Source organism: Oncorhynchus gorbuscha, linkage group LG22 (genome assembly GCF_021184085.1).
Source record: "Oncorhynchus gorbuscha isolate QuinsamMale2020 ecotype Even-year linkage group LG22, OgorEven_v1.0, whole genome shotgun sequence".
Classification (NCBI taxonomy): Eukaryota; Metazoa; Chordata; class Actinopteri; order Salmoniformes; family Salmonidae; genus Oncorhynchus; species Oncorhynchus gorbuscha.
Window position 1 is genome coordinate 49923 of NC_060194.1, and position 26035 is coordinate 75957.

The window sequence follows — 26035 nt, forward strand, 5'->3', positions numbered from 1 at the left end:
AATTATGCAAAAAAAAGGTGTCTAACAAGTCAGAATGCTCAGCTGATGGGTTGAAACAAGTCAGAATGCTCAGCTGATAGGTTGAAACAAGTCAGAATGCTCAGCTGATAGGTTGAAACAAGTCAGAATGCTCAGCTGATAGGTTGAAACAAGTCAGAATGCTCAGCTGATAGGTTGAAACAAGTCAGAATGCTCAGCTGATAGGTTGAAACAAGTCAGAATGCTCAGCTGATAGGTTGAAACAAGTCAGAATGCTCAGCTGATAGGTTGAAACAAGTCAGAATGCTCAGCTGATGGGTTGAAACAAGTCAGAATGCTCAGCTGGTAGGTTGAAACAAGTCAGAATGCTCAGCTGATAGGTTGAAACAAGTCAGAATGCTCAGCTGATAGGTTGAAACAAGTCAGAATGCTCAGCTGATAGGTTGAAACAAGTCAGAATGCTCAGCTGATGGGTTGAAACAAGTCAGAATGCTCAGCTGGTAGGTTGAAACAAGTCAGAATGCTCAGCTGATAGGTTGAAACAAGTCAGAATGCTCAGCTGATAGGTTGAAACAAGTCAGAATGCTCAGCTGATTTGAAATGTTGTTGAAATGTTGTGTATTACCAAACCAAGATAAATTACAAAACACAATTGAAAGATTTTGGATGACCTAAAATGACATCATGGGCAAGAAACCCAATTAATATCCATCGATCACTTCGTTGATGGGTCGTTTATAACAAAGCCTTTCGATATTGCCAATAATTTCAATTACTATTTCACTAGTAAAGTGGAAAAACATCAACAGTTTAAATGACAACATTGAACAGTAAACCATAATACAATTTGTATTTATTTTTTAAATTAGTTAAATCTAATGAAAGAGAAGGTTTGCTGTTTTGAATTTGGTCAAGTTTGTGTGGGAGAAATGGAAAAGCTATTGTTATCCATCAATAATAAGCCTCCAGGTATAAACAACCTTGATGGGAAACTATTGAGAATGGTAGACTGTAATGACACCCCTATTTGCTGTATGTTTAACCAAAGCCTAAAGGAGTGTGTCCACATGCGTGGAAGGAAGCTAAAGTCATTCCACTGACTAAAAATAGTAAAGCCACCAAATCAGTTTGCTACCTGTTCTTAGTAAACTGATGGAGAGAAGGGCACTCAACTTGTACTGCACGGACTCAAATGACAGATGATTGGTTAAAAATAAATGGATAATAAGATAGTTGGAGCTGTATTATTAGATTTCAGTGCAGCCTTTGGTGTTACTGATCATAAATTGTTCATTAGGAAACACGCTAGCTATGGCTTTACATCACATGCTCGGAGAGTTAGTTATCCGATAGAACCCAGAGAGTGTTCTCCGATGCAAGCTTCTCTAACATCAGGGCTGTTGGCTTGGGCTGTTACACTTTTCTATTTTTACAAATGACTTGCCACTGGTTTTACGTAAAAGCTAGAATGACTATATATATGCAGGTGATTCCACACTCTATATGTCAGAACCCAAAACCAGTGAACTCACTGAAATTATAAATAAAGAGTTACAACTCCATTGTGGCGTAGCTGTCAAAGGTACTGCATCCCAGCGCAAGAGGCGTCACTAGAGTCCCTGGTTAGAATCCAGGCTGTATCACATCTGTCCAGGATTGGGAGTCGCACAGGGTGGCGCACAATTGTCCCAGCGTCGTCTGGGTTTGGCCACGGTGGGCCGTCATTGTAAATAAGCATTTGTTCTTAACTGACTTGCCTAGTTAAATAAATAAAAATGTATCCGAATGGAGGATTAATAATAAACTGGTCTTAAATACATCTAAAACTAAAAGCATTGTATTTGGTTCAAAACATTCTCTAAGACATAAACCCCAACTGGAGTTCAGTATAAACGGTGTGACCATTGAGCAAGTTGAGGAAGCTACAGTTGAAGTCGGAAGTTTACATACACCGAGGTTGTAGTCATTAAAACTCGTTTTTCAACCACATTTCTTGTTAACAAACTATAGTCTTGGCAAGTCGGCTAGGACATCTACTTTGTGAATGTCACAGATATTTTTTTCCAACAATTGTTTACAGATTATTTCACTTATAATTCCCTGTATCACAATTCCAGTGGGTCAGAAGTTTACAGAAAATGTCATGGCTTTAGAAGCTTCTGATAGGCTAATTGTCATCATTTGACTCAGTTGGAGGTGTACCTGTGGATGTATTTCAAGACCTACCTTCAAACTCAGTGAGTCTTTGCTTGACATCATGGGAAAATCAAAAGAAACCAGCCAAGATCTCAGAAAAAAAATTGTAGACCTCCACAAGTCTCATCATTGGGAGCAATTTCCAAATGCCTGAAGGTACCACATTCATCTGTACAAACAATAGTACGCAAGTACAAACACCATGGGACCGCTCAGGAAGGAGATGTTAACTTTGGTGCGAAAAGTGCAAATCAATCCCAGAACAGCAGCAAAGGACCTTGTGACGATGCTGGAGGAAAAGGGTACAAAGGTAGCTATACCCACAGTAAAACGAGTCCTATATTGACATAACCTGAAAGGCCACTCAGCAAGGAAGAAGCCACTGCTCCAAAAACCGCCATAAAAAAGCCAGACTACGGTTTGCAACTGCACATGGGGACACAGATTGTACTTTTTGAATGTCCTCTGGTCTGATGAAACAAAAATAGAACCGTTTGGCCATAATGACCATCACTATGTTTCGAGGAAAAAGGGGGAGGCTTGCAAGGCAAAGAACACCATCCCAAACATGATGCTGCCACCCCCGTGCTTCATGTTGTGGGGGTGCTTTGCTGCAGGAGGGACTGGTGCACTTCACAAAATAGATGGCATCATGAGGTTGGAAAATTACGTGGATATATTGAAGCAACAATTCAAGACATCAGTCTGAAAGTTAAAGCTTGGTTGCAAATGGGTCTTCCAAATGGACAATGACCCCATGCATACTTACAAAGTTGTGGCAAAATGGCTTAAGGACAACAAAGTCAAGGTAATGGAGTGGCCATCACAAACCCTGCCCTCAATCCTATAGAAAATGTGTGGCCAGAACTGAAAAAGCATGTCCGAGCAAGGAGGCCTACAAACCTGATTTAGTCACACCAGCTCTGTCAGGGGGAATGGGCCACAATCCATTCAATTTATTGTGGGAAGTTTGTGGAAGGCTACCTGAAAAGTTTGACCCAAGTTAAACAATTTAAAGGCAATGATACCAAATACTAATTGAGTATATGTAAACTTCTGACCCACTGGGAATGTGATGAAAGAAATAAAAGCTGAAATAAATCACTCTACTATTATTCTGCCATGTCACATTTTTTTACTAGCATTAAATGTCAGGAATTGTGAAAAACGTAGTTTAAATGTATTTGGCTAAGGTGTATGTAAACTTCCAACTTACTCCTAGATATAACGTTGGATGGTCAATTACCATGGTCAAGTCATATTGACAAAGTTCCTGTGAAGATGGGGAGGGGTATGTTTTGACACAAAAATCAACTGTACTAGTTCAGGCTCTGGTCTTGTCCAATCTTGATTACTGTCTGGTAACATGTTCAAGTGCAGCAAAGAAAGACCTAGCAAAGCTGCAGCTGGTTCAGAACAGAGCAGCACACCTTGCCCTTAGCTGCACATACAGAACTAAACTATCAACATCATGCATGCCAGTCTTTCCCGGTAGACAAGAGATTAACTGCTTCTCTTCTAGAGAAATGGGAAGTACTACTGTAATGAAAATTCCAGATAATCTGCATAATCAAATAACATTCAGCTCATAGACCCATACATACCCCACAAGACATGCCACCAGTGGTTTCTTCACAGTCCCCAAGTCCAAAACGAACTCGCGGCATGATCGCACGGAACTCCCTTCCATCTCAAATTACTCAAACAGCAAAATTACCTTAAAATGATTAAGCAACGGTTAAGGGAACGGCTAAGACTGAGGGGACACACAAATGTTTGTACTACTATTATCTATTTTTGTATTTTAAATTAGTTTGACTGTCCTTGTCCATCAGTGTATCAGTGTTTGTTGACCCCAGATAGAATAGCTGCTGCTTGGCAAAAGCTAATGGAGCTCGGAATAAAATCAATAACAAGTTGAATTATACCTGTCGGCTTTAAGTTAAGTGTTACATCAAGTTACGTTCATTCAACAATATTTCAGTGTTAAAGTATAAATAATTCACATGCTGGTCATAGCAGAAGAAATGTATGTCTCAAGAACATACAAGAAGAATACATTTTGAAAGTTTGTTTGAGATATCCTGAGAAATGAGAACTAGAGGACTACAACAGAAGTAAAACTGTACTGCAGTACAGTGGCTATAGAGAGTACACACCCAAATTACAATTTATTCCGAGACACCTGAAACCCCACCTCTTTAAGGAATACCTAGGATAGGATAAAGTAATCCTTCTCACCCCCTTAAAAGATTTAGATGCACTATTGTAAAGTGGCTGTTCCACTGGATGTCATAAGGTGAATGCACCAATTTGTAAGTTGCTCTGGATAAGAGCGTCTGCTAAATGACTTAAATGTAAATGTACACACTTTTCACTTGTTGTTGCCTTACAGCCTGCAATTCAGATTAGTTACTTATCATACATTTCCCACGGATCCTCACAGTGTGGTGTATACTGTCTATAGGGACTGTACAGTTTATTTTATGTGAACTAAGTGCTTTTAAAAATATACTTTAAAAAATATAAAACGCAACATGTAAAGTGTTGGTCTCATGTTTCATGAGCTGAAATAAAATTTCCCAGAAATTTTCAATTCGGACAAAAATAATTTCTCTCAAATTTTGTGCACAAATTTGTTTACATCCCTGTTAGTGAGATTTTCTCATTTGTCAAGATAATCCATCCACCTGAGGTGTGGCATATCAAGAAGCTGATTAAACAACATGATCATTACACAGCTGCACCTTATGCTGGGGACAATAAAAGGCGTTCTAAAATGTGCAGTTTTGTCACAGATGTCTCAAGTTGAGGGAGCATGCAACTCACATACTGACTGCAGGAATGTCCACCAGAGATGTGGCCAGAGAAATAAGCATAAGCGGTCTCCAACGTTATTTTACAGAATTTGGCAGTACATCCAACCGGCCTAAAAAACACAGACCATGTGTAACCACGTCAGCCCAGAACCTCCACATCCGGCTTTCTCACCTGCGGGAATTTCTGAGACGAGCCACCCGGACAGCTGATAAAACTGTGGGTTTGCACAACCAAAGGATTTCTGCACAAACTATCAGAAACCATCTCAGGGAAGCTCATCTGTGTGCTTGTCATTTTGACCTGACTGCAGTTCGGCGTCGTAACTGACTTCAGTGGGCAATCCTCACCGTCGATGGCCACTGGCACACTGCTCTTCATGTGGTTGAGAGGTTTGCTGTCAACATTGTGAACAGAGTGCCCCATGGTGGTGGTGGGGTTATGGTATGGGCAGGCATATGCTGCGGACAACGAACACAATTGCTTTTTAATCAATGGCAATTTGAACGCACAGATATACCCTGATCAGAACCTGAGGCTCATGGTGGCGGAAGAATGGCACCACAATTACCTCACATTTCAGCATGATAATGCAGTTCTTCCATGGCCTGCATACTCACCGAGCATGTTTGGGATGCTCTGGATTGACATGTACACAACAGCGTGTTCCAGTTCCCGCCAATATCCAGCAACTTCGCACAGCCATTGAAGAGGAGCGAGACAGCCTGATCAACTCACACCGGATACTGAATGGTTTTCTGATCCACACTTTTTTACGGTATCTATGACCAACCGATGCATATCTGTATTCCCAGTCATGTGAAATCCATAGATTAGGAACAAACAAAATTATTTAAATTGACTGATTACATTATATTAAGTGTAACTCAATAGAATCTTTGATATTGTTGCATGTTGCGTTTATATTTTTGTATCTACATGTTTATTAAGAATAAACGTCAAACAAATTAAAATGAAAACAAACAAAATCTTAATGTACCAGATCCGGTTGTTATTTCAAATCAAAAGTGCACTGCACTTTACGCTCGAGTTGACATCCACTGCGTTTACCGTGATCTCAATGCACTTTTGATTTAATCCTGGCCACAGCATAGCTAGATCTAGAGCAGCAGTGTGCAACACAGCTCCTCAAAGGACCAATTTACCTTGTCCCTGTCTTCTATGGACGGTTTATGGTGCTATTTCTATGTCATTATTAGGCCAGTGTTACATAGCCATTATGACAGAGGGTTGAAGTTAAATATTACCACTGGATCATGTTTATTAGGACACGCAACAACAAAAAATTGCAACGGAAAACAAATGTGTTTCTCTCATTGGACAAGACCGGGTAGTCCCCCCCAGTTTCACTTAATTTAAAAATGTTTTCTCCCTACTTAACACAAGCCTGGGTGGTATTCACGAGGCACCAAACGGAAGAAAACGGACTGACGCAAGGAACCTGGCCTTATCCATTAAGAAACACATGTTTTTCTCCGTAGCAAAACATGTAAAAGCATTTGCCATCATGTGCCCTAAGGAACCCAGCCCAGGTCAGGCCAAGTATTTTACATGGCCTTAGTCGTTGAGCAAGAGCAGCAATTGGGAGTCGTCATGGAAGCGCGTCGGTGTGTTTCTCTGAGCAGAAGACCAGCGTGGTCCCGCAGCGCTCGATGAGGGTAGGGGGCAAAGGTCATCTTTCACCTTCACAGGGGGTAGCTTGTTGTCCCTCAGGCTAACCTTCCTAGTCAGGGTCTGAGGGACCGGGAGAGGGGACACACACATAGCATTACGGCAGTGTTTCCCAGACCAGTTCTGGAATCAACCCAGTCCTAACTACTCCATGTATGCATGTTAAAATCCAGAACAAGCACACCAGATTATATTAGTCAACTAGCCTAATGATCATTACGCCCTTCATGAGTTGCATCCGTTGTTCTAGTGTTAAAAGAAAAATAAAAGCTCTTTAAATAATACAGAATCTCCCAGGGACCAGCGAGCTATGGAAGCAAATTAACGCTTGGGAACTGACTAAATCAGTGTTACCAAAACCATATCAGGCCCTGGCCAGCATCAACCAAGGGACCCAGAGGATGAGAAACACTGTCCTATGACAGTGTAAAAAGCCTTGTGGGTAGTCTCCCCCTGCGGCTCACCTGTCTAAGGTGCTGTACATAGAGTGCCTCAGGATCCTGAAGGTTCTTCTGTGGAACAGGAATGTGCCACCGCTGTAACTCGGCCAACATCTCGGCCACATCGAACAGAACGGCTGGATCCGCATGACTCCGGTTAATCAGCTCCACTAGACACTCTTTATAGTGTAAGCTAGGGAATCAAATTGAATCAAATGTAACCCCTTTTACATTAGCAGTTGTCACAAAGTGCTTTACAGTAAACCAAGCCTTAGACCCCACAGAGTAAGTAGAAGCACAGTGGCCAGTAGAAGCACAGTGGCCAGTAAAAAACTTGGTGTCTCTTACATGCAGTAGCCACTGTACTCTGGGAGAGTTGGTAGACCACAAGGCCCGTCTCCAGCCATCTCTCTGTGCTCCAGCACTGCACACACACCTGACAAATGGGAATAGAAATGTTTCAAAAACAACAGCAGCAATCACATTAACTGTGAATACTACAAGTAAGAGTAAATACATTTGAAGCAGCAACAATTATGATGAACAAAATTATTACAAAAAGATAGAAACAAATGATGTGAAACAAGCTTCAATCAGAAGCAGACTGAAGCATTTAACTATTACCGGTAGATTCGAACATAAATATTTGTAAAGTAAAACCCCTTGTTGGCTTGTAATTTACCTTGTGAATTTGTTCCTGTAGAGCCCACTTTGGATTTGACCATGCCAGCGAGGGACACTCCGTAAAGCTGGAAGAGGATGTATTGATAGTTTCGTTCAGATACATGATAAATTGCAATTCTCTCTCAGCACAAAGGTTAATGTTCTCCATCTTTCGTCAGAGATTATTATGGCAGATAGCATGATGGGTAAATTTACAGTTGAAGTCAGAAGTTTACATACACCTTAGCCAAATACATTTAAACTCAGTTTCACAATTCCTGACATTTAATCCTAGTTAAAATGCCCTGTTTAGGTTAGTCAGGATCACCACCTCAGTTTATGAATGTGAAATGTCAGAATAATAGTAGAGAGAATTATTTATTTCAGCTTTTATTTCTTTCATCACATTCCCAGTGGGTCAAAAGTTTACACACTCAATTAGTATTTGGTAGCATTGCCTTCAAATTGTTTAACTTGGGTCAAACCTTTCAGGTAGCCTTCCACAAGCTTCCCACAATAAGGGTAGCCTAGTGGTTAGTGTTGGACTAGTAACCGGAAGGTTGCAAGTTCAAATCCCCGAGCTGACAAGGTAGAAATCTGTCGTTCTGCCCCTGAACAGGCAGTTAAACCCACTGTTCCTAGGCTGTCATTGTAAATAAGAATTTGTTCTTAACTGACTTGCCTAGTTAAATAAAAGGTAAAAATAAATATAAGTTGGGTGAATTTTGGCCCATTCCTACTGACAGAGCTGGTGTAACTGAGTCAGGTTTGTAGGACTCCTTGGTCGCACACTTTTTCAGTTCTGCCTACACATTTTCTATATGATTGAGGTCAGGGCTTTGTGATGGCCACTCCAATACATTGACTTTGTTGTCCTTAAGCCATTTTGCCGCAACTTTGTAAGTATGCTTGGGGTCATTGTCCATTTGGAAGACCCATTTGCGACCAAGCTTTAACTTCCTGACTGATGTCTTGACATGTTGCTTCAATATATCCACATAATTTTCCATCCTCATGATGCCATCTATTTTTTGAAGTGCACCAGTCACTCCAGCATTAAAGCACACCCACAACATGATGCTGCCACCCCCGTGCTTCACGGTTGGGATGGTGTTCTTTGGCTTGCAAGAATCTCCCTTTTTCCTCCAAACATAACGATGGTCATTATGGCCAAACAGTTCTATTTTATCATCAGACCAGAGGACATTTCTCCAAAAAGTACAATCTTTGTCACCATGTGCAGTTGCAAACCGTAGTCTCACTTTATGGCGGTTTTGGAGCAGTGGCTTCTTCCTTGCTGAGCGGCCTTTCATATGTCGATATAGAACTTGTTTTACTGTGGATATAGATACTTTTGTGCCTGTTTCCTCCAGCATCTCCACAAGGTCCTTTACTGTTGTTCTGGGATTGATTTGCACTTTCGCACAAAAGTACGTTCATCTCTTGCGGTATGACGGCTGCGTGGTCCCATGGTGTTTATACTGGTATACTATTGTTTGTACAGATGTGGTACCTTCAGGCGTCTTGGCTGATATCTTTTGATTTTCCCATGATGTCAAGCAAAGAGGCACTGAGTTTGAAGGTAGGCCTGGAAATACATCCACAGGTACACCTCCAATTGACTCAAATAATGTCATATAGCCTCAGAAGCTATGACATAATTTTCTGGAATTTTCCAAGCTGTTTAAAGGCACAGTCGACTTAGTGAATGTAAACTTCTGACCGACTGGAATTGTGATACAGTGAATTCGAAGTTAAAACAATTGTTGGAAAAATGCATGCACAAAGTAGTGTCCTAACCGACTTGCCAAACCTATAGTTTGTTAACAAGAAATTTGTGGATTGGTTGAAAAACGAGTTATAATAGCTCCAACCTAATTGTATGTAAACTTCCGACTTCAACTGTAGGTAGTGTAGGATTGGTAGTGTAGGATACCTGAAGCAGCCTGTGTAGTCTGGGCACGTTCCAGTCCCTCAGGTGGTACAGGCAGTCCCTGGGGTGGTGGGCGTGTAACCCCTTGGACCCACACTCAGCTGAGAAGTCACACCCCTGAAGAAGTAATTTATTAGAGGGATAGTACATTTTTAGATCTAGAGTGTTGTTGCCTCATCCAGACAGTTTAAATGTTTTTTTTAATTGGTACGAATATGTATCTGAGAGCGTGGCTTTAAGCATGTTATAGGATTGCATTTCCTAGTTGTTCTGCTACTCATTTTGACTAGAGACTAGTGTGCCTGGGTTAAGAAAAAATTATAGACATAAGATAATACAACTTAAATCTACTTTGACTGGAATTCTCCTTTAAATGAATGCTAAAGTGTCAGCTCAGATTCAACTAGGAGACTTACCACGCCTAATTTGAAGGGCCTATTACAGCCGCCACAGAACTCGTGCTGGCATTGGGTGCATTTGAAATGGAGACAGCCTCCCTTGGAAAGGTAGAACACAAACTTGCATTTTGGACATTCTGAAACGAGACAAATAATATATGCAGTTAAATGTCTTTCTCACCGAGACAGAAATTCAAAATATTGCCATGTGAGTCATCCAATTTTGATTCAGGGACATAAGATGTTTAATCTGAACTAAACATAAAAAAAAGACTACATAACACCGTTACAATAATAATAGAAAAAGATGTCTTTAATAGTGACAACTCAATTACACAGTCGTGACACAAACTGTTATTCAGATAGGCTAACAGCTAGCAGACCTATACAACTGTGTGCATCATAAACCTGAGGGTTCAAATAAACCCTCTGTGTGTGTGGTGTGTGTGTACCTATTTTATTCCTGCTGAGGAGATTCTCCAGTTTTGCGGTCTGGTACTCTGGGTTATTGTGGAGTTGCCACTCTCTGAACTTCTCACAGGAAAGACCCTGGTGTTGTGGAGCCCACTGGTGTATCAAAAAGTTGTTAGAAGGTAGATACAAGGCTTTCCAACAATTTGAATGCGAGTGTACATAAATACATTACTTACTGCAGTCTTGCATTGGGAGCAGGTGCTCTTCCTACAACTAGGACAGTCCATTCTCAGCTGGTCAGCCTCGTGTAGAAGGCCAAAGGAGCACTAGAACATTGCACACAAACTGACATTCATAATCATTTACATACATTACATTTAAGTCATTTAGCAGACGCTCTTATCCAGAGCGACTTACAAATTGGTGCATTCACCTTATGACATCCAGTGGAACAGCCACTTTACAATAGTGCATCTAAATATTTTAAGGGGGGGGAGAAAAGCACCTCCAGTTGAAAGAACAAGGCCACTGTCTAAAGGTGCAACTTCACCAACATGTCTTATCTAGTGGGGTATTGAAGCTTAGATCTCAGGGTTTTGAATTGAAGGGGAGGGAACGAGGGTGAAAGAAATACGAGGAGAATGAGAGAGAGAGACACTATTAAAAACACAGAGGTGGAGACAAAGAAAAAGAGAGACGAAGAGACAAGCAGGAGAACCAGAACGATGAGTGAGATGTCTTACGTGGGCACACCAGCGGAAGTTAGGCATCTCCTGCAAGGCTCGGTCTCTCAGCTTCCTCTGGAACAACTCGTGGATCTGAGGATCTAGGTAGTGCCTGATCTGTCAAGAGAAAATAATGTAGATAGGACGGATGTTAAACTGTAAATTCCTGCATCTGGGCCTAGTAGACTTCACCTGTGCTTTTCTAGTTAAGACAGATTTTACATGATAGGAGGCTTTTTCTTTTTGAATACTGACAATTAAAAGTCAGAAGATTGTAAATATATCAACTTGTTAATGTATCACTGTCATCACCACTGTCATCACCACTGTCATCACCAGCGCGGTTTAAATAAAGCCAACACCCATTTGCACCTCTTCTTGCCTGCCTCCTTCTGAATAATGTGTCCTTACTGTTACAAGGTCCCTATTTTACAGAAGACAAAATTATATTAAAATTATTTGCAGTAGACGTAGGAGATGGCAGCTAGCTATTTGGAACCAGTTTAGTGTTGACATCCCCTTCCACTAACAAAACCGAATGTTAATGGAATTTTTAACCAAACATTTCAATTGAAACAGAGCTAGGTAGAAAGGTCCACCCTGTGGTAAGGTCTGAACACTACATCGAAGCAATGTCTACTACTACCGGGAAGCTACTGGCGCCTGACCTGTGTGTCCAGAAGGCTGAAGTAGTCCAAGGCCTCCTCCACGCCGCCCTGGCTCTGACGCACGTCGGGCTGGCCACACATGGGACACACCACATGGACGATGCTCTTCTCCTTGATGGCCTGGGAGAAGTAGGCCTTGAAGCAGCTCTCGCAGAAGGCACACAGGCAATGGGTCATAGTGATGATCTGTAGAGGGACATGGAGTGAGGGAGAGAGAAAGATTGAGAGGGGTGGAGCACGAGAGACATTTTACTCTTCTAAACCTCGTAGTGTGCTAAAACCTTGTTCCCACACAAACTCTGGTGGAATGTCTTGCAGGATGCCTTTTAAAAAATGTGCATGAGTAGATATCAAGTAAACAGCGGTGCAATCGGGAGCTGCCATATTCAAATAAAGACTGCAGGAGACTAGGGCAACCCTACTTTAACCTGCCCAACAATAGTGGACCAGTGATTACTTCAAAGAAGGCAGGCAAAGAAGGATCCATGTTGACAGTATTTGAATGGGGTCCCAGTCTCTCACCCACCTTGCTGAAGGACACCTGCTCGCGGCAGATGGGGCATTCATGGGACAGGTACTTGAGGGCCGAGGGAAGGTCCCGGCACGACTGTACCGCCTCCTCCACGTCGGCCTGGCTGAAGCTCCGCCCCTCAAGTGACAGCAGGCTATGGAAGATGGCCGCCTTGTCGCCGGAGACGCCGGGCGGCACGGTAATCTGACGAAAGAGAATTGCATATATATGAAGAGTGTAGAGTAGTACTTTAGAGTCCACTGTTGAAACGGAAGTTGCTCTTTTTGCAGTCTTTATTTTTTTTAACTCATGGAAGGCCCACACTTATACAATATGCACACAAACCGTGCAGCACACATGGACAGACGGACACATACAAACAGAAAAAAAAAAAGCCCACTCTTACCTGAGCACTGTTGACCCTCTTGAGCTGTATACGGAAAGGCCGCTCATTCACAGTAAAGATTCGGTCTGCCTGTAAGAGCACCTGCTCTGCATCTGAAAGCAGATCCAAAATAACAATAGAAAAACTATTTATCATTAGTGCCTTCTTGTTTCAGTCTATTTTCTTCCATTTGGTGCCTAATGAAAATTACCCTGATGTACTGTATATACACTCTCCCATACCATGTGCATAATATAAATTTAAAAAATTCTACAATATACATTTTCAGGCTGTAACTCCATGGTAGTGTTTGCATGTTACCCCTTCACATCTACAGTATATTCTCTCTCTTACCCCCCCAGCCCCTTTCTCACTCACCTCTGGGACTGCGGAAGCTGACCAGGGCCTGGTCGTGCTGGGTCGGGGGGTAAGGGTAGGTCACATCCAGCACCTCTCCCCCACCGTTGCTCCTGCGCTGGAAGTAGAGGGTGAGCTTGTTCTTCACCCGGCTGGGGGACTGGTCCGGTGGCAGCTGGCTCACCAGGATACGATGCTGGTTGTTCACTAGGGGCGTGACTGCAGTGGGGATTGGGGGGTGGTCACCACCACCTCGATCACCTCCATTGCCTTGCATCTGTCCTGAGGAGCGAGAATCGGTGGGCAGTTATTCACAAATGAATGGGAAAGATAAGCGTCATTTAATTTAATTATTTTATTCAGTGCCCTGCAAGAGCCGAAACACTTCTGGTTTTCATTCTGTGTAGACAAGTAACAAGTGTACTCTGTATGTATGTGTACAACATGTCGCAAATGTGTTCTCATACTGAGTTTGAGTCAGTGGAGATGTTATGCTCAAAATAAACTTGCAGACTGGCTAAAACATAAAGCTGGTACAGCCTCAGTGTTCAATGTAAATGCGTACCGGAAGTTGCTCAGAATGCTCAAAGTTTCCACTCCAGACCAAAAATTTGCCCAGTGAATTTGTTTTAGTTTCATGTTTCATAGTTTCAATCTACACTCTCAGAGTGGCTTACCAACAAAACCAATGGAGCAAATGCATCCCAAAACATTTTCACAAGCTATTGATTTCTATGATCCAGCCAGTAGCCAATATATGCTGCTCAATGTAGGACTTGAAAACATTACGTAGGGCTTGACGTTAAGCTTTTTAAATTGTTGTCCAAAAAAACAAACAAAAAAAGGTCAAACACAATGGGCCAAATAGGTGAATGAAATGTAGGCTACCCACCTGCCTATTGGCTTCTTAGCATAGTCAAGTCTCAGAATACAGCACTGCCCATTTAAAACAGACTAAATATTGGATAGTTAAATTTGGTTTGGCCTGTTGCTGATCTTTTTTTGATTCGAACACAAATCCCACATTAAGAGGGGAAAATTTGATTTGATAAAAAAAAAAAAAAATGGGCAAAAAGTTCAGTGAAGTTTATTCTTGTGCATTTTTTCTGTGCGGAACTCCTGGAGGAGCTGCAAAGCTGCGCATGAACAGCTTAGAGGGAATATTGACTGTAGGTGAATTGCTACACTCTGGTGTAGCTGAACACCTCAATACCTCTTGGTGAGCCGGCTGCCACCGAACCAGTCCCCCAGCCATGTGAATCAAACCTCAATTCATCAACTTTAACACTTTAGGGATTCAGTTTTCCACTCACCTCTTTCTTTAGTACCAAGCTGGTACACATTGACAACATTTTCCAGCTGTAGGCTCTTGAATAGGTTGTTCATGTCCTCAGAACTAACAGGAGTGTTATTTGGCGCTGTGGAATGAGAAAATGAAATGGCAGATAATCAAAGCACAAAATAATTTTCATTATGTATCACAATGCGATCAATACCAAACTTTAAATACACACAACTATGGCATGCTCACCATCAAACCTGCACTATGCAGCATTTTGTTAGTTTAGATATCCCCATGGCTTTACAAAAACACTACTTAGAGATACCAGATGTAGCTTAGTAGTACTTTCCTACAGTACCTTATTAGACTGGTTAAGACTAGCCCTGGACTAAGAAGAAATTCCAATAGAGAATCTACATTGAACATGCTTGATAGTGCAGGACTAGGCCTAATGTGTGCATTGGAAACCAGCACCAAATGTTTATATACTGGGTCCTACCAGAGGCAGTAGTGATGAAGGGGTTGGTGGAGGAGAATGGAAACTGGACTCCACCTGGCACTCCAAAGTTTATCCCCATATCCAGTAGCTCCTCTGTGTAGGACCGCCTCACACCAGTCGCAGACTCTCTGAGAGGCCCCGATTGGCTGGACTTTAAACTCTTGGGCGGAACTAGGAGAATTGATAATACACCGTTAGTGAGGAAATGAAAGCAAAAGGTTGACAATTTACTAGAAGTCATTATAAATTAGGGTGAGGGAAGAGCAGTGAGAAGGAGTAGAAGTGGGTTGGCCGGTTAGCTATTGATTGTGTAGAGGGCCTAAAATTAACAACCACCACCTGCCAAATGCAGGTAGATTTTGGCATTGGCTGGTAAGATGTCTATTTCACCAGCCACATTGGTGGGTGGTCAAGACTCCATAGTGCGAGCATTTCACTCACTTTTGTGAGAGAAAAAAACTTACGTGTAATCACATTTAATAGTAAAATAAATGCTGCAGTAGCTGTTTTCAAAGTATTTCTGCCATTTTGTTTCATAGCACAAAATAACTACTAATCCTATATAGCCAATTCCACTTTGCACTGCCTGGGGGCTGTGCTCACGTGAAGAGCTGAGTGAAACATACATTTTAAGAAGCGCTGCGCACAGGAATAAAACTTGGTCTAATTTACTTTAAACGAAAGTCTACTGAAACTTCGTCCTTGTTTCTTGGCTATTTATATAGTTTTGCTCACAAGCTAGGTTGTTTTTCTGTTTGAATTTCAACGGCTAGGGAAGACTAGACAAGCCTCTACAAATCACTCAATCACACAGGCACAAACATGACTGGAGTCGTGCTACCACGGTAACCTCCCACCCTTAATGGGGCAGGTGAACATTTGTCTCATCTATGATATTTTGGTAAAAAAAAAATGAAATTAAACAATATACCACATTAGTTCTTACTAGTAATACATTTATTGTTTTAGAAACATTACAAAAATTGCTCATCCGTTAATCTTTGTGTTTTGTTGGTGTAATTTCAGCGGTAAGTTTTTTTTGGGGGGGGGGGGGGGGGTTGGATCTTCCTGCCACTGTGGATGGTGGACCAAAAAGTAAATGTTATGCCCCGATTGTGGAAATACAGCTTACCTTTTCCATTTATTTTAGATTGTGGCAGATAGCTGGCTCTACAAAACAGATGGCCAGGGGATGTTGACTCACCTTGACATTAGACCCCTTTTTAAGTTTGAAAACATCTAACAAACATTTAAAAAGCAGGGAATGCATTTCTAAGATACGGTACAGAATTCGGAGACCACCCACCTATTGCTCTAGGTAGTGGCGTGGGGGACATTGAGGAGCGCCTGGCTCTCGGGGTAGAGCTGCTTGGTTGAGGCCAGCTAAGAGGGAGACACAATACAATACAAACTCAAAGCATGAAGGGTTACTAACAACTGAAAATGAAACAATTTCACTTTAAACAAAAAAGGCTTAAACAAATCAAAATATATTTTATATTCTTCAAAGTAGCAACCCTTTGCCTTGGTGAAAGCTTTGCACACTTTTGACATAGTCTAAACCAGCTTCATGATTTAGTACCTGAACTGTATTTCAATTAACAGGTGTGCCTTGTTAAAAAGTTAATTTGTGGAATTTATTTCCTTCTTAATGCATTTGAGCCAATCAGTTGTGTTGTGAAAAGGTAGGGGTGGTATACAGAAGACAGCCCTATTTGGTAAAATACCAAGACCATATTATGGCAAAAACAGCTCAAATTAGCAAAGAGAAACGACGGTCCGTCATTACTTTAATAAGACATTGAAGGTCAGTCAATGAGGAAAATGTTAAGAACATTGAACGTTTCTTCAACTGCAGTCGCAAAAACCATCAACCGTTATGATGAAACTGGCTCTCATGAGGACCGCCACAGGAAAGGAAGACCCAGAGTTACCTCTGCTGCAGAGGATGGATAGGTTCATTAGAGTTACCAGCCTCAGAAATTGCAGCCCCAAAAATGTTTCAGAGTTCAAGTAACTGACACATCTCAACATCAGCTGTTCAGAGGAGACCTCGTGAATCAAGCCTTCATGGTCAAATTGCTGCAAAGAAACCAAAACTAAAGGACACCAATAAGAAGAAGAGATTCTCCTGGGCCAAGAAACACGAGCAATGGACATTAGACCGGTGGAAATCTGTCCAAATGAGATGTTTGGTTCAAACCGCCGTGTCTTTGTGAGACGCAGAGTAGGTAAACGGATGATCTCCGCATGCGTAGTTCCCACCACGAAGCATGGAGGAGGTGTGATGGTCCTTTTCTGGTGACACTCACTGTGATTTATTTAGAATTCAAGGCACACTTAACAAGCATGGCTGCCACAGCGATACGCCTTCCCATCTGGGACTATGATCTGCTTTTCAACAGGACAATGACCCAACACACTTCCAGCCTGTGTTAGGGCTATTTGACCAAGAAGGAGAGTGATGAGTGCTGCATCAGATGACCTGGCTCCCACAATCACCCGACCTCAACCCAATTGAGATGGTTTGGGATGAGTTAAGCCGCAGAGTGAAGGAAAAGAAGCCAACAAGTGCTAAGAATTTGGGAACTCCTTCAAGACTGTTGGAAAAGCATTCCAGGTGAAGCTGGTTGAGAGAATGCCAAGAGTGTGCAAAGCATCAAGGCAAAAGGTGGCTAGTTTGAAGAAAATATATTTAGATGTTTAACACTTTTTTGGTTACTACATGATTCAATAAGTGTTAGTTTTGATGTCTTCACTATTATTCTAGAAAATATTAAAATTAAAGAAAAACCCTTGAATGTTTAATTGTCTTAACTTTTGACTGGTACTGTATACAGTGGCAAGAAAAAGTGTGTGAACCCTTCGGAAATACCTGGATTTCTGCATCAATTGGTCATAACATTTTATCTGATCTTCATCTAGGTCACAACAAACAGTCTGTTAAACTAATAACAAACAATTATACACGGTGTGTCTTTACCGAACATTTACAGTCCATGGTGGGAAAAGTATGTGAACGCTTGGATTTAATAACTGGTTGAACCTACTTTGGCAGCAATAACCTCAACCAAACGTTTTCTGTAGTTGTGGATCAGACCTGCACAACGGTTAGGAGGAATTTTGGACCACTCAGCTTTACAAAACTGTTTCAGTTCAGCAATGTTCTTTGGATGTCTGGTGTGAACTGCTCTCTTGAGGTCAAGCCACAACATCTCAAATCAGGTTGAGGTCAGGACTCTGATTGGGCCACTCCAGAAGTAAGTGTATTTTCTTCTGTTGAAGCCATTCTGTTGTTGATGATTTACTTCTGTGTTGTTGTCCTGTTGCATCACCCAACTTCTGTTGAGCTTAAATTGGCAGACAGATAGCCTTACATTCTCCTGCAAAATGTCTTGCTAAACTTGGAATTGATTTTTCTGTCGATGATAGCAAGCTGTCCAGGCCCTGAGGCAGCGAAGCTGCCCCAAACCCAATTCCTCCACCATACTTTACAGTTGAGATGAGGTTTTGATGTTGGTGTGCTGTGCCTTTTTTTTCTCCACACATAGTGTTGTGTGTTCCTTCCAAACAACTCAACTGTAGTTTCATCCGTCCACATAATATTTTGCCAGTAGCGCTGTGGAACATGCACTTTTGCAAACTTCAGGTGCACTTTTGCAGACTTCAGACGTGCAGCAATGTTTTTTTTGGACAGCAATGACTTCTTCTGTGGTGTCCTCCCATGAACACCATTCTTGTTTAATGTTTCGTAGACTCGTCAACAGAGATGTTAGCATGTTCCAGAGATTTCTGTGCTGAACTTTCTCCATTTATAGACAAAATGTCTTACCGTGGGCTGATGAACATTGAGGCTTTTAAAGATAGTTTTGTAACCCTTTCCAGCTTTATGCAAGTCAAACATTCTTAATCTTAGGTCTTTTGAGATCTCTTTTGTTCAAGGTATGGTTCACATCAGGCAATGCTTATTGTGAATAGCAAACTCACATTTTTTTTGTTTTTTTTATAGGGAAAGGCAGACCTAACCATCATCTCCAATCTAGTCTCATTGATTGGACTCCAGGTCAGCTGACTCTTGACTCCAAATAGCTTTGGAGAAGTAATTAGCCTAGAGGTACACATACTTTTTCCAACCGACACTGTGAATGTTTAAATGATGTATTCAATATGGACAATAATTTGTGTGTTATTAGTTTAAGCATATTATGTCTATTGTTGTGACTTGGATGAAGATCAGGTCAAATTTGATGACCAATTTATGCAGAAATCCAGGTAATTTCAAAGGGTTTGCATACTTTTCTTGCCACTGTATGTCCATTATTCAAGGAATGAGCACCCTTCTCAATTTACCTGCCAGGGTCCGAAGACTCTGCATATGCACTGGAGTGTGCTGTAGTAGGTAGCATCTGAACTCTGATTGGGTGCATGGCAAAGAGGGGCGTTTCCTTTTGAAATGCAGACCTCATTTCTGAGACGAGCAATGACAGGTTGGCCAGCCCCTGCCAATCAAAAGGTAGACTCAGTTCAAACAAACTAGAAAAGTAGATTGATTATGATGGTGCTAAAGTACCACCCCTCTTCATGCCCCTCCACTCAACCCATGCATGCTACACACACGGCCTCTCTCTCTCAATTTTCTAACCACTACTCTAACAATAAAATTAATTTTTAAAAAATCAACAAAACATTTACGAAGCACTATCAAAATCACATTGTTGTATTGTTGTCGACTTACGCTCTTCCAGTTGTTGAGGCAGTCGAGGAGCACCTGCCCACTGGCCTCAACATATGGGCACCTGGGGTTGATCAACATGGAGATGGAGGGACACACGTAGCACCGCGGCCGGCTCTGGGGGTGAGTCTCGTGGAGCCAGATGCACACTGGGATATTATATGTGTTACCTGCTTGGAGGATGAATTAGGGTCACTTCAATAGGAACTTACATAGGGAATGGTGAAAATGTTATCAATGAGGTACGAAAACTAGTTATTATTAGTATTATTATGATAGTGTGCTTACCGTCATGTGGAACTGGAATAGTACCAGCCAAATAAACTAACTTCTTCTTTTCCTTATTGGGGAAACCTGTGCTTGAAACATAAATATCATGTTAGCATTCTGCATAATTTAAGGCAGACACAGGACACTCAAGCTGGTCTGGTCCAGAAACAACCCTAGAGTGCAAAACAACAGTCATTTCAACAGTCTGCCCATACAGCAAACCTTTCTAATCCACGTCGCTGGTGACCTAAGGTGTCATGACCACTACAAAAATAGTGACACCAACGACACACCTAACAGTGACACAGGATCACCATAGGTTAGGTTAAATAAAAGACAAGTGGTGATACAGGTTTATAAGCTGTGGTCCTGTGTACTTACAGTAGTGGGTTCGATCCCGTCCACATGACTGTATATAAAAGCGTCTGCTAAATGGTCTCAGTAGAAGTCCACATACATACGCAGGTCTCCATAAGTCGCTGTAACATTCTTGATATCACTGACAACCTCAACAGGGAAGCTGTATTTACACTGAAAAGAATGAAAAGAGAGAGGGAGAGCGAACATGTAATCACTATTGGCACACTAGCCATTATCTTCTGTGTGTAATAGACAATAAAACAACGATCGATTCAATACACTCGTCCAGTTATTTTAGACATCAAGAGGCATGTGGATTTGTTTACTGACTGCAGTACTGTTTAGGCACTTCAACGCTGAGTGTGGCATTCCAATTATTGGTTAGTTAGCGAGCTACTTCATCCAAAGATGATCTATATATTCGCCTCTTCCTCTCTGCATCACCCCACGTTGACAGTACAGAGTACTAGAAACAATGACATTGTAAACCATGTTTTAGAAGGCAGAACACTCAAGAGGCAAAGCACAGCTGTAAAGCATTGGGAGTGGCTAACAAACCAAGCATTGCTTGCAAGCTAGCTCGTCAAACTGTGTTGTCAGTGAAGGGAAGCTATGAAGCTACCAATCAGCAATGTCTGGATAGTTGCACCTGTTCATTATAGTAGCCAGCTGGCAACTCCTCAATTTAAACACGATAGCAGATGGTAGCTAGCCTAGCTGAACATATTCCTGAAAGTGCAGCCTCAGATAAATGCATAACTGGCTAACTAAGCTAGTTAAATACCTTGTCACAAAGTAAAGTTAGCTAGCTAATGTTAGTAGTTGGCTAACTAACTTTTGCTTAGCCCTACAACGGTCGTCCTATGTAGTTTGTCAGAGATATGAGTATCTTTGCTTACGTTAGTGTTATGGTTAGCATATATAGCTAATTACAGTAGCTAACGTTAGCTATCAAGATAAACCAGTTAGCCTAGTTTCTGAATGATGTTGTTTATCTTCTTACCTCGGTCAGTGTTTCATATTCAAGGACTGCTGGGACCCTCGGCATCTTTTATAATTTAACCTTTCAATCTTATGTGGAATTATGAATCAACATTCAAAACTAGCTGTGACAACATCTGACATTCCCGACAGCTGCGATGAAATACACTAGGAAGTCGAAACGGGGAATTTGGACATCTCGACATCAGTCCGTTCAAACAACTGGGAACTGAGGAGAAAATGGAGTGTCCGACATGGAAAAATCGATTTGAACGGTCATCCAACGCGGAATTCCTACTCCGGGCTCGTCTTCTTCTTCTTCTTCGATGAGGCAGTTGGCATCCAATACATGTTGCATTACCGCCACCTACTAGACTGGAGTATAACTCCCTTAGACTTTGCTTGAAAAAATAAATAAAAATAATAATCAATCAATTACTCTACCATCTAACACTACACTCACAAAATAAATATATTAAAAAACATACTCCACTATTTAAATCTATTTCGTACTACTTCAGGCCAACAGCCTGAAAGGATGGGACACCACACCCTGTAATTCTTCTGATGGTAAGTTTTGCACACCCAAATACCTCTCTGCAGCTGCCACCACAACCTCTATTTGCTGCGACTTACATTCCATCCCTGCAGTACAGTTGATAACCATTGCTAGAAATGCCAAAAATTCAATCTTACTGAAACACATATCACTTGTTGGTGTATCCCTCTGTACTGGTACAGATCTACTACTAAATAAATATATATACTACTCACACCACTTATCTCAGGATCCCTCCCCCTTGACCCATCGTCCTCTACTTTCTTCGCTGCCTCAGCAAATAACATCTTCTTCACTACTCTAACGCTGGAAACCTCAACCTGCCTCACTCGCACGGGCCATTTCTGATCCCCAGCCCCATGGGCACCCCTACAATTAACACATACCACTACTTCCCCTAATGCTACTCCTTTGTCTCATGCCCTTCTTCACACAAATAACATTTGATTTGATTAGATTTGACTTCTCACACCTAGGAACCTCCCTCCTACACACTGCTGCCAACATGTCCCTAAGCTTGACACCTGTAACAACATAATAGCAGCACAAAAGCTCATACAAGATAACGTACAGTGCCTTGCAAAAGTATTCACCCCCTTGCCATTTTTCCTATTTTGTTGCATTACAACCTGTAATTTAAATTGATTTTTATTTGGATTTCATGTAATGGACATACACAAAACAGTCCAAATCAGTGAAGTGAAATTAAACAACTACTTGTTTTAAAAAAAAACTGAAAAGTGGTGGGTGTATATGTATTCACCCCTTTGCTATGAAGCCCCTAAAATAAGTTATGGTACAACTAATTACCTTCAGAAGTCACATAATTCGTTTTTAAAAAGTCTACCTGTGTGCAATCTAAGTGTCACATGATCTGTCACATGATCTCAGTATATGTAACACCTGTTATGAAAGGCCCCAGAGTCTACAACACCACTAAGAAAGTGGCACCGCCAAGAAACCAGCGCTTTGAAGACCAAGGAGCTCTCCAAACAGGTCAGGGACAAAGTTGTGGAGAAGTACAGATCAGGGTTGGGTTATAGAAAAATATCAGAAACTATGAACATCCCACGGAGCACCATTAAATCCATTATATAAAAAAAAGAAATATTATGGCACCACAACAAACCTGCCAAGAGAGGGCCACCCACCACAACTCACAGACCAGGCATGTAGGGTATTAATCAGAGTGACAACAAAGAGACCAAAGATAACCCTTTAGGAGCTTCAAAGCTCCACATCAGAGATTGGAGTATCTGTCCATTGGACCACTTTAAGCCGTACTCTCCACAGAGCCGGGCTTTACAGAAGAGTGGCCAGAAAAAAGCCATTGCTTAAAGAAAAAAAGAAGCAAACCCGTTAAGTGTTCGCCAAAAGGCATGTGGGAGAATCCCCAAACATATGGAAGAAGGTACTCTGGTCAGATGCAACTAAAATTGAGCTTTTTGGCCATCAATGAAAATGCTATGTCTAGCGCAAAACCTACACCTCTCATCACGCCGAGAACACCATCCCCACAGTGAAGCATGGTGGTGGCAGCATCATGTTGTGGGGGTGTTTTTCATCGGCATGGACTGGGAAACTGGTCCGAATTTAAGGAATGATGGATGGTGCTAAATACAGGGAAATTCTTGAGGGAAACCTGTTTCAGTCTACCAGAGATTTGAGACTGGGATGGAGGTTCACCTTCCAGCAGGACAATGACCCTAAGCATACTGGTGAAGTAACACTTGAGTGGTTTAAGGGGAAACATTTAAATGTCTTGGATTGTTTTGGCCTGGTCAATGTCCAAATCTCAATCCAATTGAGAATCTATCTGTTGTATGACTTAAAGATTGCTGTACACCAGTGGAACCCATCCAACTTGAAAGAGCTGGAGCAGTTGTCTTGAAGAATGGGCAAAAATCCCAGTGGCTAGATGTGCCAAGCTTATAGAGACATACCCCAAGAGCAAAAAGTGGCTCTACAAAGTATCGACTTTGAGGGGGATGAATAGTTATGCACGCTCAAGTCTTCTGTTTTTTGTCTTATTTCTTGTTTGTTTCACAATAAAAATATTTTGCATCTTCAAAGTGTAAATCAAATGATACAAACTCCCCAGAAATGCCAAGGGGGTAAATACTTTCTCAAGCGACTGTATATATCCTAACATCACTTTGTCGAGCAAAGACAACATCAAAACACAAAACAGACAATGACTCTTCTGTTTCTCCACTCACGCCACCCTGTTTGCATCCCACAAAAGGACAAGCATCACAAACACTGGGAATCTTCCCCTTCAGTTAGTCAGCTTCACATTTACTGCTACACCAGAAATCACCACATTTACTGCTACCCCGGTAATCACCACTTTCAATGGCACCCTTTTCTTGAGAGCAAAACAATTCACATCTCTTCCCTCCTTTCATTTAATATGGAGCGCCTGCTCACTCTGACCAGCAGAAATACAAACAATTATCACAAGAACACTTCTGGTTACCCTCACAGATTCCACAGCACCCAACTCTGTTTTCACCCTCCCTGAAACCACAAATGGATGAGCCCAAATGGCAAGGGTCCATTTTTTCCAAAAACTTCACTCCTACTGTCACAGGCTCATCTTTATTCTGAACCTCGGTGCAAGCCTCGGGCTCCGAGAGCTTCACCACACCTACCATCTCCGATACTCTGCCCTCATTCACTTCCATTTCTCCTCCTGTCTTCAGCTCACTCTGGCTTACACTTTCTACTATTCTTCTTTAACAAACCATCTCCCCTTTTCCTGACATTTTTAACCAACTCAAGCTCACCCTCTTCATCCCTCTCTCTCTTAGACCTCCACTGCCTCTCTTTTTCATTCCATTCCTGATTTGTATTCCAAGTACAAGTCTCCTTATGATAATACTGCACTTCTCCTGACATACATCTTGTTCTTGCCTTGTCAAGGGATGCCATTTAACCGGCTGTCACAATCTCAGTACAATCAACACAAACCCCTCGGGATGTAATGCTCACCAGTGCATCCCACTTTTAAAGCAGCTGCTATTCTTCTTAATCAATAGCTACCACAATGCTTTTCCATTTCAAACCAAGCTAACTTTATAGCTGCTAGCTAGCTCGCAGGCCGCTAGATAGCTAGCTTATTCTGGCTCGTATGGCTTTACTGGATCGGGTCCAACCATCAACCAAATACAAAATTAGGGGTATTTTAAATGATGACGTCTAGCTAGATAGTTAGCTAGCTAACTATAGCTACTGAAATGGATGATGTTATTTGCTTTGTTTTTTTGGGGAGACATTGTTTGCATCCATCAGCTAGCTAGATTTCTTTCTAACTAGCACTGTCCCTGTGCTTGGGGAAGTGTGTCTGCCTCGTGCGGCAACAGCAGGTGAGCTAGACAACTTTACAAGCATCATATAGTATACATTTACATTACATTTAAGTCATTTAGCAGACGCTCTTATCCAGAGCGACTTACAAATTGGTGCATTCACCTTATGACATCCAGTGGGACAGTCACTTAACAATAGTGCATCTAAAAACTTAGGGGGGGGGGTGAGAGGGATTACTTATCCTATCCTAGGTATTCCTTAAAGAGGTGGGGTTTCAGGTGTCTCCGGATTGACTCCGCTGTCCTGGCGTCGTGAGGGAGTTTGTTCCACCATTGGGGGGGCCAGGGCAGCGAACAGTTTTGACTGGGCTGAGCGGGAGCTGTACTTCCTCAGTGGTAGGGAGGCGAGCAGGCCAGAGGTGGATGAACGCAGTGCCCTTGTTTGGGTGTAGGGCCTGATCAGAGCCTGGAGGTACTGAGGTGCCGTTCCCCTCACAGCTCCGTAGGCAAGCACCATGGTCTTGTAGCGGATGCGAGCTTCAACTGGAAGCCAGTGGAGAGAACGGAGGAGCGGGGTGACGTGAGAGAACTTGGGAAGGTTGAACACCAGACGGGCTGCGGCGTTCTGGATGAGTTGAAGGGGTTTAATGGCACAGGCAGGGAGCCCAGCCAACAGCGAGTTGCAGTAATCCAGACGGGAGATGACAAGTGCCTGGATTAGGACCTGCGCCGCTTCCTGTGTGAGGCAGGGTCGTACTCTGCGGATGTTGTAGAGCATGAACCTACAGGAACGGGCCACCGCCTTGATGTTGGTTGAGAACGACAGGGTGTTGTCCAGGATCACGCCAAGGTTCTTGGCGCTC

General features: G+C 42.1%; 1 protein-coding gene across 5 annotated transcripts; it reads right to left on the reverse strand.

Annotated features, from left to right (window-relative positions):
• Positions 1 to 5895: 5895 nt before the first annotated feature.
• On the reverse strand, positions 5896 to 21635 carry si:dkey-181m9.8 (E3 ubiquitin-protein ligase RNF31). Of its 5 annotated transcripts, none has more exons than XM_046321700.1 (21): positions 21325 to 21635; positions 20402 to 20492; positions 19980 to 20045; positions 19695 to 19864; positions 19310 to 19458; positions 16266 to 16342; positions 14960 to 15130; positions 14492 to 14596; positions 13200 to 13460; positions 12843 to 12934; positions 12452 to 12640; positions 11926 to 12111; positions 11276 to 11374; positions 10769 to 10858; positions 10571 to 10685; positions 10137 to 10255; positions 9724 to 9837; positions 7807 to 7873; positions 7473 to 7560; positions 7149 to 7317; positions 5896 to 6747 (listed from the first exon to the last, which is right to left on the reverse strand). In XM_046321700.1, the coding sequence occupies exons 1-21, from the start codon at positions 21367 to 21369 to the stop codon at positions 6571 to 6573; spliced, it is 2640 nt and encodes an 879-aa protein (XP_046177656.1). In that variant the 5' UTR covers positions 21370 to 21635; the 3' UTR covers positions 5896 to 6570. The 5 variants fall into 5 exon arrangements, with proteins under 5 accessions (XP_046177656.1, XP_046177658.1, XP_046177659.1 ...); XM_046321702.1 differs by having other exon boundaries at positions 19695 to 19861; positions 21325 to 21634; XM_046321703.1 differs by lacking the exon at positions 21325 to 21635 and adding an exon at positions 20652 to 20809.
• Between the last annotated feature and the right edge of the window lie 4400 nt (positions 21636 to 26035).